The sequence below is a fragment of the Desmodus rotundus genome, chromosome 11 (genome assembly GCF_022682495.2).
Source record: "Desmodus rotundus isolate HL8 chromosome 11, HLdesRot8A.1, whole genome shotgun sequence".
Classification (NCBI taxonomy): Eukaryota; Metazoa; Chordata; class Mammalia; order Chiroptera; family Phyllostomidae; genus Desmodus; species Desmodus rotundus.
In genome coordinates this window covers 86,645,988-86,665,566 of record NC_071397.1, presented here as the reverse complement: position 1 = coordinate 86,665,566, position 19,579 = coordinate 86,645,988, and the positions used below count along the sequence as shown (strand labels likewise).

Here is a 19,579-nt window from a genome sequence, read left to right as displayed (position 1 = left end):
CTCACAACCCCGACAGGAAAGGCCAACACAGCTAACATCCAGTCCCGAAGAGAGATGAGCTTCCTGAGCTGTCTCTCCTGTTCTTGGTTCCCACTTCCTCTAGTCAGAAGACTAGAAAGATCAGTCAGCACACAGATGCCAAAAAAGACAGCCTGGATCACCTGGAGGGAGACAAGGCTGGTATTAGTCCCTGACAGCTACATGGGGGCAACACAACTCGTGATAAGAGAAGATCAGAAGCTCATTTAAAGAGTGGGTCATAAACAAAAAACGAAGAGAAAGATAGTGATAAAGTTCATCTTAAAAACTTTACTTCCATTTTTGCTCACCTAAGGACAATGTAAAACATGGATGCACACACACAGCTCAACAGAAAGGCGCTGATTATCAAAATGACATGCCCATGACTTTAAAATATCACATTCGTGGTCTAGTTATACTGACCAGCGGGATTTAACAAACATCGAAGGTGTGCGGAGAAGAGGATCAGGGGAGTCTCAGTCGTGAATGGGACAATTTAGTCTGAATGTGAAGAAACCTTTCATGCTTTAATCAGATAGATATAGAAATTTTTACTAAAGGAATTGGTAGGAAGAGTCCAGTCCATGAGTCACTGGGAAATCAACTGAATGCAATAACCAAGACTGAGGCGGAGCACACTGTTGTCATACTGGAACTAAATGAACTCCTCAGGTTTCCAGTGTTTGAGAACTACAGTCTTTACAAAGCATCGTAACCTTAGATGCTCACACCATTTTCCCAAAAGTGAGTGACCAACCGTACATTCCCAATTCAATTACAAATCGCATTACTTACCTTAGCTATGCTTTACTTGGACTACCACAGAGAGAAACACTGGAATGCTATAGCCCAGTTATTTGTGAAATTCTAAAGTGGGGGGTAAAGTACTGATGATCCAGAGCGATGGGTGGCCGCAGGCAGCATACTATAATACGGCTCGGCAAAGGATAATTGAAATCATGGAGAGGGCAGAAAATATATTCCCCGGGCTCGAAGCCAGGCCCATTTAGCAGCAAGAAGAGATTCAGGGGGATTATTCTGGTTCCTTCTACCACAAATAATTTTCAGAAGATGTATGTATTTGTAAAAGACACAACTGGACTCATTACCTGTTTAGAAAATATAATTTTTTCTTGGCGAATTTCCACGTTGGCGGTGGAGAGAATCTGGGAAAGCGCTGTTGTTGGCTTCCCCACTGAGGCACAGAACGACGGGAAGAGGAGGCCCGAAACCTACCTGGTCCTACCCCTTAGCATAGCACTGGCATGCTCACACTATTATTCATTTTGTTCAAACTCTTATAGAAGCCACTTTGAAAATTCCCTGGAACGAAGACTCTGTCGTCGGATTTAGTTAAATAAACAAAACTCCTGCAATATGTTTATATATAATACACTGGGATCTCTGGAGCTCACCAAATCCTGCCACTATTAGCCAGTCTTAGCCAGAGCAATGTCAAACTCTGCCTAATAACTTAGACTCTCTTTCTGCTTCGGTGACTTAGGTTTACTGTTGTTCTTTCTAGAACCAGAAAAACCAGAGTAGGAGAAGCTAAGACTTCCACACCTGAGCATGGTACAACCGAACAGCTGGCAAGAATTATGTTGTGATGACCAGAAATAATTGAAATGACTCAGGGAGTAACTTCATACTTGGGAACATTTCCATAACGTATCTTATGAATTCAGATGTTAGGTCTGTAGGTCAACCCTAACAGGATTTGAGAAACTGAAGTGGCCATATTCAGGAATAATCATATCCATAGCAACCTGGCCAGGGAATCTACTAAAAGCTATTCTGTCTAATCAATAATCAGGGAAATGCAAATTTAGACAACAATAAGATTACATTTCTCATCTGCAGAATTATTCACAGGTTAATTCTGAGAGCACCAGGGGTTATAAGGATGTTGAACAACTAGAAACCTTATGGTGGGAATGCAGGTTGGGACAGCCCCTTTGGAGAATTACTGGCAATGACTTAGCAATGTAAAGATTCAAATACTCGCTTGCCTACTGCCTTTGCTGCGAAGGGCACTCCCTACGGAAACTCTCCCATACTCACAGGTGTACTAGTCGCACCTACATGAAACCTAGTGTCCGCAGTCACTGCTTCAAACCAGCCAAAGCAACTAAATGTCTCCCAACAGTTGACTGGATAAATAAATTGTGCTGTATATTCACCCGATGGAATTCTAAGTGCTAATCCATTTTTCATTCTCACAACAAAACATGAACCAAAAAAGGAAGCCAGAAAAAACCTACATTTTGAAATTAAAATATATTTTAAAACATGCAAAGATAATTTTAAGACTGCATGTATATGAAGTAAAATATGAAGAAATGCATGGGAATTAATGACATTGAATTCAGGTACATCGACGAGGAGGAAAAATTGGGGAAAGGACACAAGGGCCTTAATTGTACTGATGACATTTTATTTCTTAAGGTGATTATGAGGTATATAGAAGTTTATTAATTATTCTCTATATAATTCTTTACTTAAAATATTTCCACATGACTTAAAAAAGTCATGTGGAAATATTTTAAGTAAAAAAGAGTAGTTTTTATACTTTTGGGATACAGTTACTCTCTTTCAATTCCTTTCCTTCCAACTCAGTTTCTCCTACTTCTTTTTTGAAATATTTTATTTATTTATTTTTAGAAACAAGGAAAACAAGGAGAGGGAAAGAAACATCAGTGTGTGATTGCCTCTCACACACCCCATTCTGGGGACCTGGCTCACCACCCAGGCATGTGTCCTGACTGGCAACTGAACCAGAGACCTTTTGGTTCACAGGCCGGTACTCAATCCACCGAGCCACACCAGCCAGGGCAGTTTCTCCTACTTTGAAAGACTGGCTAATAACAGCAGGATTTAGTGAGCTGCAAGTTAAGTAAAGTAAGTGAATTTTAAAATTCCATGATCAAGTAACTAGTACCAGATTTGCATTTTAACCATAAACAACTAGACATTTGAAATTAATATATAATCAACCTTTTCATATTTTGGACCTTCCTTCTGCAGTCAGGCAGAGAAATCTCTCTCTTTTTTTTTTTCTAAAGGGATCCTCTGATAAAGTCAGGCACACCTTGGAATTCTTTCTCTCTCTCTCCCTCTTGCCAGATGAAGTAATATGATGACAGGAATGACTGTAGTCACAGGATCTTCCAAAACCCAGTGGGACGGGATTCTGCAATGACCACTAAGGGTCATTTTAGAATTCTACCTACCACACGCTATAGGTTAAACAATTTTCAGATTCACTCAGAATGGAGTTATTCAAGCTCTGACCAATCAAACAGGGAGGCCTTACTGACTACCACAGGTATGCAGTAGAAACCTAAGAAGTTTCATACCTAAATATTGGTGCTCAAATAGCCTTGCAATAAAGCTCCCCTGGATCCACTCCCACAATACTTAAAAACAAGCCTCACAAATATCAAGCTGATCTATAAGTAACTCAAATGCCTGCAAACACAAAATTCTTCAGTCTTTAAAGGAGGATAATGCAATGTAATCATTCAACAATATCCAACATTAGAATAGCCAACATACAATAAAAAATCATTAGACATGCCAGGAAGTAGGAAATCCTTAATCAGGAGAAAACCCATTCAATAAAAACAGATAAATGACAGAAATATTATAATTGGCAGACAAGAACATTAAAAAACCAAATTAAATAAGTTCAAGAAGTTAAATGAAAATAACAAGAGAAATAAAAGACATTAAGAAACCCCCAAAATAAAACCTTTAAACATCAGAAAGACATTACCTAAAATTAAAAAATCACTGGCATAATAAAAGTCACTGAAATAATAGCACATTACACACTGCAGAAGGAAAGATTAAAAACTGAATACAGATTTTACAAAACATTTATCCCACCAATAGTCAAGAGAAACAGAAAAATATAGAGAAAAATAAAAAGTTATCAATGAACTAACCCTAAGACTAAAAATGCCTACTCATAAATGCAGATTAAAAAATTGTAAATGAAAATTCCATATTCACTCTTAAAAAAAAACTAAATACATAGCAACAGAAACTATCCAAAAGGAATCAGAGAAAGAAAAACATTTAAATTGAGAGGATGTCAGTGCACTGTCAGAATATATCAAGCAGTCTAATCATATGTATACTCGAGTCCTGAAGAGGGAGAGCATGTAGAAAAAGGATTTTAAGAAATAATGACGGAAGTTTTTCCAAATTTCATGAGAATTATACACTCATAGATTCAACAGGCTAAACAACGGAGTATATCCAAAGAAAACATAAGGAACACTGCAATTGAATACTGACAATTTGGGATGAGATATGAAGCGATGCTAGAGGAAAGAGATACATCATACACAGAAAAGTAAAGACAAGAAGTATACAGATTTTTCATGTAAAACAATACAAGCCAGGAAACACTGATACCTTTAAAGTCCTCTAAAGGGGGAAACTGTCAAAGATGAAAGAATATTTCAGACAAAGAGAAGCAGAGAGGATTCACTGTCAGTAGACTTTCACTATACAAAAACATTAAAGGAATGGAGAATAGGATACTAGGTACAACTTCAACTCTATTCAAGGCCGTGACAATTGCTAAAAATAGTAAATACCTGGATAAATATAACAGATTTAACTTCTAATTTATTTTATTTTTTAAAGATAATTGACTAAAGCAAAAATATGATATATTGTAAGGTTTTAAACATATTTAGAAATAAAATTATGAGAACAGTAGAACAAAGGATGAGGAAGGAGGAATGAAATATAGATTGTTGTTAACTTCTTAGTTATATATAAATGATATATCATTATTTGGAAGCGGACAGTGATAAATTAAAGATATATACTCTGAACTCTACAGCAACCACTAAAAGAATAACGTGGGGATTTTTAGCTAATGTTTTAATTGTCTCTGTTGCACAACAAATTACTACACACTTAGCAGTTTAAAACACCAATTTATTAGTTCACAATTCTGTAGGTCAGAAGCCCAGGTGGGTTATTCTGGCTTCAAAGCTCAGGGAACTATACCACCAAAATCCAAGTGGTCCCCACACAGGGCTCTTATCTTGAGGCTTCCCTAAAGGGTTTACTTCTAAGCCCACCTGGTTGTCGGTAGAATCCAGTCCCTGCTGACTGTAAAACCGAGGTTCGAGTTTCCTGGCTGGAAGTTAGCCAGGTCCTCTCAGGTCCTTACATCTGCTCTCCAACCTTCACAGCTGGCCACCTCCAGGGTCAAAACTAGCAGCAGAATACAAACGCTTTTCATGCTTCTGATATCTCTAACTTTCCCTTCCGCCATCAACCTGAAAAAGCTTTCTGCCTTTAATGCTTCATGTGGGAAGACCAGGCTTCCATGGATGATGTCCCTTTCCTATGGTCAACTGTGCCCTATATCATAACACAACCAGAGGGGTTATAGCTCATTAATACAAAGGTTCTTGAGACTAGAGGGGGACAAGGGTCCATTTAGGAATTCTGTTTCTCACAGCCAATAGGCCAATAGTGGAAATAAAATGAAATACTAACAAGATGAAGAAAACCAAAAAGAAGTCAGCAATTGGGAGAAAGGAACAAAGCATAGATGAGGCAAAGAAAACAATAAACTATCAGGCTTTAAGCCAATGATGCTTATAATTACATTAAATGCAAATGGTTTAAACTCTCCAATTAAAAATCAGAGACTGACAGATTGCATTTAAAAATCAAATAAGCAAAAAGCACTTTAAGTACAAAGTTACAGATGTGTTAGGAGCTTATGGATGCAAACACTAAACAGAAGCTGGAATTGTTATGTTAATATCAAAAATAAGTTTCAAGAGTAAGAAATAGGACCACAAATATATACAGTAGCACTTCATAATGATAAAGGGTCCATTCATTCAAATGGCATAATGATCTTAAATGTGTATGCACCTAATAGCTGAGCTTCAAAACAGAGGAAACAAAGCCTGACTTAGCAAGGGATTAAATTACTCAATAAAGTTTGTTAAAAAAATAACAATTCGGCGATTCTTGGCAAACAGATGCTTTTCTGAAGATTTAAAAAGGGGAACCTTAAAATGCAAAAGGGGGAACAGAATCTTTTATTCTAGAATACAAAAACAAAAGAATTTCTGCAAATATAAGTGCAATAGTCTAAACATTTTGCCATTTATAAGATCAATGGTACTATCAAGTGTTACACTTTTCTATTGTTGATTTATCTTCTTCTTATCCAGTGGTGCCATTCAACACAGCAGTCCCCTATCACCTGGTGGCTACCCTGTCACTGTCTGTGGACTTCTCCAGTAGCTTGCCCCCTGCCTGCCAGCCCCTGACCTGCACTGCCGGGGAAGACTTCCCCAGAGGGTGTACTCAGAGGTCAGGGAAAACGGCTAGTACAACCTGATCTCCTAATTTACAAACAGGAGGCAGAGAGGGAACTGTTGGCCTCTGTGAGGTTTTTTTTTTTTTTATTCAAACTCACAATGACTAATCCTCAAAAGATGATCACAGAAATTATGGAATAGGTTACTATTCCCTGGGGAGAAACAAGGACTGACTTTTGGCTATTTGCTCACTTAAGAAGCCATTAACCAATACTGTTAAACCATTTCAGATTTCTGCTACAGGATTAGAATTTGATTTGAGCTGACAGCTAACAAATCACATTGGAGACATTTTACTGGCGTTTTTCGATCGCCTATAGGGGTCATGTTGTCCACTGCTACTCCAAACTCATTAAAATAACTGTTGAAAATGTAAAGGGTGCCTGCAGGTGCACAGGAGAATCTTCAGTAGGATTACCTGGAAGCATTATTTGGCTCCAGCCATTCTGCAGAGCTGGCATTTCCACACCATCCACTCAGCATGACACACACACGCACCATCTGGCTTGGAGTTCTTAGCAGGCTGGTTGCTCTTATTATTTTGTGCCATGTGTAGAGATGAAGTGGTCAACTGTACCGTTTCTCTCCAAGAAATATAAACAGGGATTTATCAGAATGAGAAACATATTCCAGGTTATTTTTGAGTCACTCTAGCATTTGTTCTTCTAGAACATTCTCTACTGTTTAATGCCTTCTGCATCTTATCTCCACCTCCTCAACTCTCCTTGTCAGGAAATCACAGCATTTTTCTGAGTCATTTTAAGTGTAGGATTCATTTCCACAAGTATGGAAATGTACCTAAATTCCATTCATATCCTTATCTTTTTTTACACATAAGTGGTGTTCATTAAGTTAATTTAATATTTTTTCCCTTTTTCCTCTGGAATGCACTAAACTAGTACTAAACTGTTTGGATTATCAGGCAAAATGATTAGACTTCTACCATTTAGTCCCAAACATATGTGATATAGTTTATCCAGAATAGGTTTTTTATTTCATTTTATTGTATCATCTTCGATTATGTGTAACTGCACCAAACCTATAGTCCACATATCAGGTCATGTCATTACTTTAATTAGTTGGTAATTTTTACATTTCTGCCTAATTGGCCAAACTCAGGCAAGAACCAAGAATGCACCAAAGTGGAAACGCAGCACATTAAATAAGAAATCGAATCATTATTTACATGAATTTTTAAGGGCCAGATGATAGCTGTCCTGACCTTGGGGAGTAAAATTTCCAGTGACTTATACTATGGTGTAGCATGCTTTGCTTATATGTACTTTCATCAAATGAACGTAAGGAGTACCATAATGTTTACTCTGAAGGTTTTGCTTGAAGTTACTTTGAGACGGAAGAAACAAGAAGATGTACTCTGAGGGCAGCAATGAAACCAGAATGATATAGATCGTGCAATGAAGAAAAACTGGGGAGAGGACAGATGGGACGGAGGCAGGGAGATTTATAGGCGACACAAGGGAAGTCCTAGAGGAGTCCTCTGTGTGAGAGGGTAAGAGCAATAATGTCAGGGAAATGGCTAAAGAAGAAATGAGTATCTACCTGAACTGTTTTATAATTAGAGAACAAAGTATTATATAACTTTTAAAAAATGTGTATGTAGTCTAGGAAAGAATAGTATACTAGATAGATAACACACATACATAAGCTACATGGTATTTGTGTGTGGTGCATGTATGTGGTGCATGTGTGTGTGTTTCTCCCATGCAGAATGCCGAATAACACATTTAGAGACATGGTGTGAGCTCGAGGCCTTCCTGCATCTCACCTACGGTCACCTACAATCAGTTTCATAGCATGTGGCACTGTAGGCCAAAAACATTATTTTGTTTTCAGTTCATAAAACTTTCAAGGCAGTTCTTGCCAGAAACCAATCCAGGGCAGTATCCGTGCTCAGCGAAGAGTGAATTGGACTGAAGGAGTTAAATAATACGTGAGAAGGATCCAAAAGCCATAAAATAGCAGGACCGTTAAACACAATCAAGGGATTCCCCCTACATTCCACACATATCTCACTTTTTAATGGTGCAAAATTCCTTCTCCTCATTATCAGGATCAAGAGTGAATGCCAAGAGTTTAGGCACCACGGGACAGTAACTCAGTATGAAATCAGCCGAATGAATTCCGCAAGGATTCCTTCGCGTTGGTTTCCAGTGCCTTCCTTGCTTGAGACAACCGGACATCCTTAGCAGTCCTGCAGCCCCAGGGGTCCGTCTCAGTGACAGATAGTATGGAGTCTACCAGTGACATGGAAGCTATGACCAGTTACATGTCTGAATGCTACTCTGTAGAGAAATCAATGCATTTAGAAGCACCAGAGGCTCTCTCTGCCTCCCTCAGCCACTGAGACTATAGCCATCAGATGCATTGCCTGGTGAATTTTCCTCTGGTGCCCTGGGAGAGGGTTAGCTTGAATAAGCCAATATGGTTCTCTAACTCTAATGATTGTAACTCTATTTTTCTAAATCTGTCATTTAAGTGATGTGCTTTAAGCCCAAGCATTTTCAAGGAATCTTCACCACAAGCATTTTTGAGGAGATGGACTCACTGCATCATCAAGCCCGTGGTTTTCAGAATGTGATTTAGAATCCTTGCCCATGTACGCAGACATTTACCTCATGCTGCTCTACCTCATTACTGAAAATCGATGAAGCCAGCCATAAATCACCCCTGGCAAGCAAGTCATTCAGATAGAAAGAGAGAAAAATAAGCTTTGCAGTCAGAAATAATGCATTTAGATAAGCAGCTTTGGAAAGAAAAGCTTGTCCACGAAATTCGTTACAATATCACACAATCGCTTTCAGTATATAAGTAGCAGGGAGAAGAGTCATCTGAAGAAGGCGTTTGGCGCAGCTTCACAAATGGGCACAACACGCCGTGTTCCATCAGCACCCCAGAAGAGCGGGCACAGCAGGACCTTCCCGGAGATTCCATTCGAATCTGCAAACAGCAACAAAAAACTCCCCTCTGGGTGGTTCCACCGCACTTCACTGACTGACACTGTGAGCTGCTCGACACTTTTATAGGCTTAAAGATTTCCGAAACTATTAATATTAGCATGAGTTTTTGAAAACTATTAAACACACCATTGACTTATTTGGTAAATATTTATTGATTAATATGTACAAAGCACTTAGCAAACTACTAATGCAGACGAGCAGACCATTAAATGATTGTACATTGTGCTGTAAATGTGAATGTGCTTAGAAGGGTTTACATTCTAACTTAGTGCACTCTTTACTCGCTAAGGATACGAAACCTAGATGTAAGCACAATAATGGCAATGATCAATTATGGAAAAAGGATGTATCTTTTATAACACAAGTCCATTCTGAAGATTTTCTAACACTACAAAATGTTTACTCATGGTAACAATTTACTTCAGTAGAAGATGATTTAAGTGCCAAACATAATAATTAAGGAGCTAGATAAATCTGAAACCTAAACAAAAAGGACCCAGACCTGAAGACCGAGCCAGATCGTAACTGATTAGATGTTACAGAATCAGATAATCTCGCATACTCATGCATCATCTACGTAAACTAAATTACATCTGTTACAAGCGTACGCACATGCAGCTGAAAGTGTGTGAATACAGCCAACAGAAAGACATGACCTCGGTCCCTAGAAGTTGCTATTTAAAATTTTTAGAAATCTATTGACTTTGGTCCAGCATGGAGTCTACGTAAAGGCTATGTCTATACAACTGTGGATAACTACTTGGCAAGGAAGTGAATGTTAAAACAGTTGTAAAGGTAGCTCCCTGTTTCTGGATGCTGACTTCTGCCTTCAGAAATAGAGTCTTTCAGACAAAAGTTGCTGGATGGGCTTAGAGAAGTTTCACTCCCTATCAGACGATGTTTGCTTTTTTTTTTTTTTTCTTTTAAGGCACCCTGGCTATTGTTACACCATATTAATTTGTTTAATCTTATCATTTTGAAGTTTACTGAGGCAGAGCCTACAAGGTGTAATTTACCGTTCTCTTCATTTCTGTTCTCCACCAGTTCACCAATGAATCCACAATACTTTACCTCTAGATGGAGTATTTGTAAAATCCAAGGACTCTTTTAGTTTGAGAGAGTATGAAGCTAGAGACTGTGGTTGGAGAATGATCTAGAAATCAAGCTGTTCTTGATGACACTGAGATGCAGGGGTGGCCTTGGCAGTAAGCTCCAGAGTGGATGAGACAAAAGTCAGCAGAGTTGAGGAGGAAAAAGGACTGTGAGGAGTGATGTTATTGTAAATTCTGGGTCAAAATATGAAAAAAAATAGGTTCTAAAAAATTTCAGAGACATTGTAGGAATCTATAGATTAAGTATATTAATATAAATATGTGTTTATAAAACAATTAATAACTGAGTGCCTTATATCAATAGAAATATAAACAAGGCATTTTCCTTTCAGCTACATTAAAGTAACTGCATTTTTTTTTGATCTTGACACATTTTTGTTCTCATGAACATACAAAGTATGTGTTTAAATGCTAATAAATAGGGAAAAAAACATCAAAAACCAAAGTTGTATATGGACAGAACAATGAAAACAAATGGCGAATATACCCCATAAAGGGATAAAGCTGGTCTCATCACTTTTGTTGTGGGTTGAATAAAGAAAGAAATTCAAAATCTTCTGGAGTTCCAACAGGTATTAATAAAAATACACCTTTCTTCTAAAAACAGTAATTCATCTGCAAACCTCTCCTGAGAGAAATAATTCAACACCACACATCAAGAAAAAATACTTTTGGTGGTGACCATAGTGAGCGGTCTAAAGTAATACATGAAATAAACCCCAATCAAAATCGGCACCAAAAATCATGATATACTGCATTTTCCCAAAAGTGCATAATGCTTATAATGATCTTCTATATGGCAGTTTATACGACATCTAATGTGCTTTCACTTAGGGTGTTTTGCAAGTTGGCCCTTTCCTCCTCTTCCCGCAGGACATGACACTGTCTCTCAGCTGGGTCTTCCTTACCTTCTCAATCTCTAACCTCTGGTGTACCCAGGGCCCAGACATTGAACCTCCTCTCTCTTCCAGCTGCAGTCTGGCTGGCACCTGGGAGATCTGATCCCGCCCCCTCCTCCTGACTTTGCATACCATCTCTACCGTGATGACTCCTGCACTTTCATCTCTAGCCCAGACCCCTCCCTTGGATTCCTCCCCTGGAACGTGGCTAAGGGGAACTAAAATACAAAGATCTTCTTTTGCTGCATTGTTTCTGAGATTTAACCTTACATCTGAAAAAGATATAATGAACCTTTCAAGGCTTTAGGTCCTTATTCACCATAAAGGCAAACATTTACAGACAAAAGCAGGGTGAATTTTATCTCAAGCAGGGTTAGAATTTTTGTCGGAGAGCTCCGAGGTACACAAAATAAGTTGCTGCCTCTTTCAGTCTCAGCTAAGCTTGATGCACATATATCTTCTCCAACCAAAACATCTCTCAATGCATCTGTCGCTCCAACCAAGCTGCATAATGTTTATTTGCATGTTCATGTATCATTTGTAAATATTTCAGCTCCCATGTAATTCTCTGCATCAGAGATCTGAGGGAATGATCTCTGGAGAGTAACTGGTGAAATCAGCTACAGTTGCCAGGAGTTTTTCTTGATGATCTTTACTCAGAGGATTATCTCCCCACACATCATTTCTCTAGAGATCCATTGTGTACACTTAAACAAAAGTCTCTCAGACCCTGAATCAGGTGCTCCTTTTTTCATGTTTTGTAAATATCTGTAATGTGGCACTTAACAAATTGCACAGTAATTATCTGTTGATGTTTCTGTAGCACCTTCTCCAGTGTGAGAGCGCCGTGGGCAGAGATGAAGTCTTATTCATCTTTGCATCCCCAGAGCCTAGCGCAGTGCCCATTCATAAAAGCAGACACTCAGGGAGGATGCAAGCATGAAAGGCTTCTTGCTTTCAAGAAGTTCAGATTGGAGTAATCAAAAGAAGCAAACGCTGACAATGCAAAATAATATAGTCTGGAGTGGTGGGGAAGAAGGAGAAGGGTCTCCCCTAGAGTGGGTTCTCTCTGAGTTGAGTTCTAGAGAATGAGTAAGAGGCAGTCCCTAGAAAGAGGGTAATAAGGGGAGCGGTGTTCCTGTTCTGGGAAAAAGCAGCAGCACTTCTAAAGGGAAGGCAGAGAGATAGAAGGAAGGTAAGAAGTTTGGGAGACCAGTCATGTCAGGTAGAGAAGGGACATTATCCAGAGATAAGGAGGAAGAAGCAGAGAGGGGCTTGAGTATGACTAGGTTTAGAAGACTGATACAGAGTTTAAAGTAAAAGGAAAAGTGCTAAAGGAAAAAAAAAAATGGAACCACTATAGAGTTTTAAACAAGGAGTAGCCCATTTGGAAAGATCACTGTGAAAACAGATAATGGGCTAGAGCGTGACAATATTGAAGGCAGAGGGGCCAGCAAGGAGACTGTTAAAAAGGCCAAGTGTGAGAATATGTGGGAACAGAGAAAAGGGCAGTGGACATAGAGATGAAGGCCAAAACTGGAACTATATTAAGGGTGTGAAGGAGGAAGACTGACCGTCACTGGATATGGAAGGAGAAAGGAGAAAGAAGGGTCAATAACACGTCCACACTTCCGGGCTACTGAAAAGGGTGCCATTGGCCAAGGTGTAGAGCATGTTTACAAATTTCACTTTCCGACATATTACATTTAAGGTGCCTTTGGGGCACGTAAATGGAGAAGTCTATCAAGTACTTGGACATATGTGTTTGTAGGGTAGGAAAAGAACCTCCCGAAACATCAGAATACTGCTTTGTCAGCGAACCCACAGGAGTGAAAAAGTTCACCAGAATGAAAGTTTGCAATAGGAAAATAATGAGTCTGAATGGATGAAGTGCAATACCAACATTTATGGAATAAAGGGAGCCTGAAATCGGGCTTGAGAAAGAGTGTCGAGACACGGGAGGAAGACCAGAAGAGGACAGTGGCTGTCAGGGAAGCCCTGAAAGAATAGTTCCATGGAGAAGGGCTGTTTCCATAACCTCAGACTGTGAAAGAAGCTGAAGTGCTTTCACTGGATCTGACAAGAAAGAGGCTTCGTGGCTTCAGGATAAGAGTAGTTTCAATGGACTTCAGGAGTCAGGAGCCAGAGTGAGAAGTGAACTGCAGCTGAGATACTGAAGTCAGTGAGTGACAAATATGCTTTCCCAAAGCATGACTAGGAAAGGGAAGAAAAACAAAGTTGTAAACAGATGTATTTCCGAAGGACTTCAACTCTGAAACAGAATGCTCTTAGTGACTCATACATCATTTATTAAAATTTGAAGATTCTTTTAATTTAATGGCAAATACACTTAATGATAAATCCAACAATCCTATCCCCTACTCAGTCACCTTAATAATAATGTGATCATTAATTTTAAAACTTTAATCTCCGGCGATCGGTGAAGTGAAGTCCATAGATTTAGGAAGGTAGGTCCAGGATATAATCTATTTGCTTAGTGTGGTCATTTTTTTCCCATCAATGGCTGTGCTTCAGATACTTCAAATACACATTGGTTTCTTCATTCAACTATGAAATTACCCAAGGCAGTTAAGTCGGCCTGCTTCTCAATATACTCTGTCATTCTTCCCACACACATCTGCTGCTTTCAATGGTATTTCAACGACTCCATCTGGACAAGACATACTGCATCTCACCTACCTCAAACCAACGGAAGAACGAACCCCGCACCTCCTCCTCAAGGTGCAAGGGCACTTCCTCTCTTTAGTTTTAAAAGAATTTCTCTGTAACATTTTGTTTAAGGGTGTGAGGCTAAAGGAAGATTCTGCTTCCGTACAAACTAGAGCTGCTCTCTACTAAAAAGAAGGCACACAACTAGGAATAAAGCTAATGAAAGATGTGCAGGACCACCGTGGCGAACAACACAAAACTTTACTGAGATAAGATCAAAGAAGCCCTAAAGGCATGGAGAAACACGCTAAGCTCCTGGAAGGTACAACATTGCAAAATGCGAACTCTCCCTGAATTGATCACAGATTCAATGTTGTTTTAATTAATAACCTGAATTTGGAGGATTAAAATTTGGCAAGCTGATTCTAAAATTAAATGGAAACGCGAAGGCCAAGAGGAGTAGAAACAATCTTGAAGAATGAAGTTGAAGGACTTACACTAGCAGATAGCAGCACATAACTTACGGCTGTAGCCGTGAAGAGAGAGTGTCACTGGTCAAGGTTAAGCAGAGCAGCAGAACAGAACAGAGCCCAGACGCAGGCCCACAGGTCCGGAGTCACCTGGTTTATAGCAAAGCTGCCACTGCCACTCTTGGGGCTGCAGAGAAAAAAACCTTTGACTCGTACCTCACACCACACACCCAAATCACCGCCAAATGGATCAAAAATGTGAAACGTAAAAGGATAAAACTTCTAGAATATAGCATAGGAGAATATCTCCAAGATCTTGGGTTAGGTAAATGTCTCTTAAAAGGGCAAAAGACAGCATGTGCAGCAATAGGACAGATTAATAAATTGAGCTTCACTGAAAGCAAGAAGTTTAGTTGATCAAAAGATACCACGAAGAGTGAAGATAAGCCACAAAGAAAGAAAATACATTTGTAATATATGCAAATGTGGAAAAGGACTTGTGCTTTTTAAAAGCCTTCTTCAAATCAGAAAGTAAGAAACAGACCACCCAAGTTTTAAAAATGGCAAAGGACTTTAACAGGCACTTCATAAAAGAGGCTACTCAAATGGCCAATAAGCCAATAAATTTTTAAACATCATTAGTGATCAGAGAAATTCAAATTGAAATTGAATGTATTATTGCATATCCCCTCGAAGAGCTAAATAAAAATAATACAATACATAAATCTGAAATAACGTTGACACTTTAAAGCATCGGTGAAGATACAGAAGAACTGGAATACAAACCCTGCTGGCAGGAATATAAATTTTTAAGCCACTCTGGAAAACTCTTGGGTGGTACCTCCTAAGCTGAACATACACGTTTACCCTGTTACCCAGCAATTCTACTCCTGGATGGATATGCACATGCATGTGCACCAAACCACACAAGTTCAAAGATGCATTGTCCTCAATAGCTTCAAATTGCAAATAACTCAAAGTGCATGAGCAGCAAGACGGGAAGCAAAGTTGAGAACGCACAATAGGGAATTCTGCACAGCCGTGGAAAAGGACAAAGCATGGCTCTGTGGAACCACAGGGATGAACCTCACAGACGCAACAGTGAGCAAAGGAAGCTACAGACGTACACGGTGCGTGCATGTGTCCATTTCTATAGAGTTCAAGAATGGCCGGCATTAGCTCACAGCAACAGAAGTCGTAACCGTGGGTATCTTTAAAGGGCTAACGACATGGAGAGGCCAGAGGGTGACCTCTGGCAGGCTGGTGTTTGACACCTTGATTTGGGTGGTGGTTACACAGATATGCTCCCTTTGTAAAAGCGTTTTGAGCTTTTATCATGTATGACTTGTGCATTTCTCAGTATGTCTCTTGTGCTTATAGTAAATAAATGAACGAATAAGTGAGTAAATAAATTTATAAATAAATGGGACATAGTAAGACGGAGTCAAGTGTGCGGAATCATGATATTACACAACTACAGTCCAGGGTTTAACAGGCGTTTCTGACAGTAAACATTTCGAAAGCTAAATCCTCTGTGCGTACACCACAAACACGTGTCTGTCTGACGCTGGCAGCGGCATGTGCTAGTATCCTCCCAGACAGTTGAAGTGTAATTTTACACAGGCGAGCCGGACTCTGGGCCCCACCCAGCTGAAGTTGTTAAGTGAGAATCCTCTGAGCTTCAAACTGCCCTTTTGCTTTTTTTTCTTGTTATTCCTAGAAACAGAGGTCAGTCAGGTCAGGGAAAACACCAAGCTAGGAGTTCTGTTTCCCTTATTGCTCTATCAGGTAGACACCACAAACCTTTGACTACCGTGGTCGAAAGATGTTTTCCTTCCAAGTCTTTTTGCTTGATCTTAAGTTTCTCAAGAGACTGCCTTAAACTGAGAAAATTTTTCTTAAATGCCATTAGCAAGTAGGAGACCTTAAACAAAATTTTTATCCTATCATGTTTAGTAGAGTAAATCTGCCACGTTTACAAAATAGATTTCAGTCTAGGGCCTGCCTCGAATTCGCACTGTCGTTCTAGTAATCTCGTGCAGTACACACAGCAGAGAAAAGCCGACCCAGACCTCTGGCCATACAGGATATGCTCTTCCCTGTACTGTGAAAACAATTCTTCCTTAACTGTAAATCGAGAGATGTAATTCAGCATAAAACTTCCGTGCAGCCATTTTGACAAGTCTAAACGTTTAAGCAAAACAGTAACTCCAGTTAAAACAACAGTGATTCAAGCTAATGAGTTTTCAGAGGGAGGTTTTATGTAAAACTGCGCTGTCCATCATATGTTTAACTGGATCCGGAATCTAATGGAAGTGTTTGTCATTTCTCTCTTTTAGAGGAAACACAACCAAACACACACAAAGAACCAGAGCAACTGAGACACACAAAAGATAGGAAGTTAAAGTTGTTTCCATGTTTATTACGGTGGTATAAGAATATTTTATTGATCTTCAAGCTTTCAGAGAAGTCTTCTAACTTGGGTGGGGGAGTCCAAGAACGATTACAGAAGATAAAGAATTCTTCCCTTGTCCGAAGTCATCTCAGCTTCTTCGCAGTCTCCAGGAAGACTCCTTCCCCTCTTCTTTTTACCCACTTGGTATAAAGGCTAAAGTTAAAGTAAATGACAATGACGTTTCCACATGTGGCCAGTTGGCATATATTTGCTGCTGGCACTTTGGGAAGAAGTTTTCCAGTTAAAGAACTATATTTTCCCTTATAGCTAAAAAATATCTCAGGTCACTTACATATGCACAGAATTTCGTATCACTATTTCCTACACTTTAGATGACAGATGTATGCATCTATGGGAATATTTTGGATAAGCTACCCCTTTGCTCAGGGTAAATAAATTGTCCACTTAACATTCTTTATTTATTCAAGACATATCTGTACAATGAGTGGCCATCTTTATATTAGAACGAGTCATTGACTTTGTCCATGAATGAAAAAATTGTTTTTTCCTCCCTCAAGAAAATCTTAACCAAGTGTTTAATACAACCTATGCAAATTCTATTGTAAATGATAACTTTCCTAGAACAGTGGTATAAAAACTTCACTTATCCATAGATGCTATGAAAGTAGTTATGTTCACATTTTTAAGTGCAGAACTATCTGAACGAAGTGTAGTGGCAGAATCATGGGAGAAGTAATCAGGGAAAGCCAACCTGAACCTAATCCAGGGTCAAAATTACTCAACTAGAGTAAGTTTGAGACTTGGGAAAATAGTATACATGCTTTCCTATTTGAGAGATATCCGAATGTTTATTGGTAGAGATCAGCATATTTACTTACTTATTCAATAAATATCTGCCCCCCTGCAAAGTGTTCTGGGCAGTGTGCTAAGTTTTGAGGATTCCGAAATGACCAGGATGTAGTGCCTGACCTCAATGAATGCAGAGTGATTGGAGGAGACAGACAAGAAACACAGATAACACATGCATTCGTTTTCTAGTAGAACAACCTGCAGGGCTTACACAGTGGAGATGCACTGTGAGTCATCACAGTTCTGGAGGCTAGAAGTCTGAGGTCCAGGTAGCCGTAGATCGGTTCCTCCTTCAGAGGGCTGCGAGGAGAAATGTGGACCAGGCCTCTCCCCCAGCTTCTGGGGGTTTGCTGGCAATTTTTGGCATTCATTGGCTGGTGAAAGCATCACCCCAGTCTCTGCCTTCATCTTCACATGCGTTCTCCCTGTGCACGTCTTTGCCAAATTTTCCTTTTCAATAAGGACACCAAGTCTTGATGGATTAGGGGTCCACTCTATGTCATTAGGATCACATCTTAACTAATTACATCTGCAACGACCCTATTTCTAAATAAGGATACATTCTTTTATGTCAGGGTTTAGGGTTTTGACATATGGTAAGAATTTAGGGGGGACACAGTTCAATCCATAGAAATACAGAATGAAAGGCATGCAACCTCACTGTAATCATTCACCAGACTTTGGGGAATCCTTGTGGAAAAGCCACCATTTCCTTAATGGCATCCACTCCTACTATCTGTTTCCCAAAGTCGGTCCCGTTCCTATCATCTGCCCCAGTGGCTGCCTGGAGAGCTAAAATCTCAATGAATGGGAGCTACTGACACAGAGTGTACACAACAGCTGTGTCAAAGCCCCTTAGCTTCCCATGTGAAGGTCTAGGTCAGAATCAGACTACCAAGTTTCAAAAAACAAATCAGAGAACTTCTGTAATATAGAAAATGATCCATTTCACTCGTACTGCCAATTCGAGGTTTGAATTGTGCTTGTGGACACTTTTTCTGGAGCTGTGGGGAAAACATTGATATCATTTGACACGTTTTTCTCAGTAAAACCTACACTTCATGATGTTTATAGTCAATTTGAGGAAGCAATCCAGCTATCACACTTTTCGGCAAATATTTTAGACTTAAGGATGTGATATTAAAATTACAATACACAACAAATTTCGGAACTTCTTGATTTTGCTTCTCTAAAGATCGGTGCTCTCTTTGCTCACCCCGTGTGGGTTTGTCTGCAGCCCCACCTGGAAGATCACTTGCAACCCCCAATGAAAGCCATCAAGGCTCTGCCTTTTCCCCTCACACGCTGCCTCAGTACCTCCCACTCTTACTGTCGTCTTGCGTATTCTCTGGCGAAATTCCTTTGGCTTATCTGGCTTTCTTGACCTGGGACCTTCACTAACCACTTACATTACCCTCACTTGACCTCAGTATTCTGCTATGTTCTTATTGATCTATGCCACGTTGCTCTTATTCTAAACAAAATTTTGTGACAATGTAGAATGTGGCAATGAGCTGACAGGCACAGTGACAATGCTAATACAACATTTTCTGCCCAGGATATAAGTCCCCACTTCCGGCGTTTAGTTCCAGGCCTACTACCTACAGCTCTGGGACACACTCAGGGCATTCTATGGCTTCTGTGGTTTCTTTGAGCCAGCACTGAAACACGAAACAAAAACAGAAGAGCTCATACCTGGGAAAGGCTAAGAAGTCTTTTTGAACCAAAGGTCATATACCCAGAGGTCTTCGGAACTATAAAGCAGCCAGTTGAGACAAAGAACCACTATCATT

The 19,579-nt window shown here is 39.6% G+C and overlaps 1 protein-coding gene across 2 annotated transcripts in view; it reads right to left on the bottom strand.

Moving 5' to 3' along the window:
• Positions 1-19,579, bottom strand: part of AIG1 (androgen induced 1) — a 204,559-nt gene that overhangs the window by 160,626 nt on the left and 24,354 nt on the right. For both annotated transcript variants that reach the window (XM_024551928.4, XM_053913625.2), the window contains exon 2: positions 6-161. In XM_024551928.4, the coding sequence (XP_024407696.1) occupies positions 6-161 (156 nt within the window). The remainder of the gene's footprint in view (positions 1-5; positions 162-19,579) is intronic.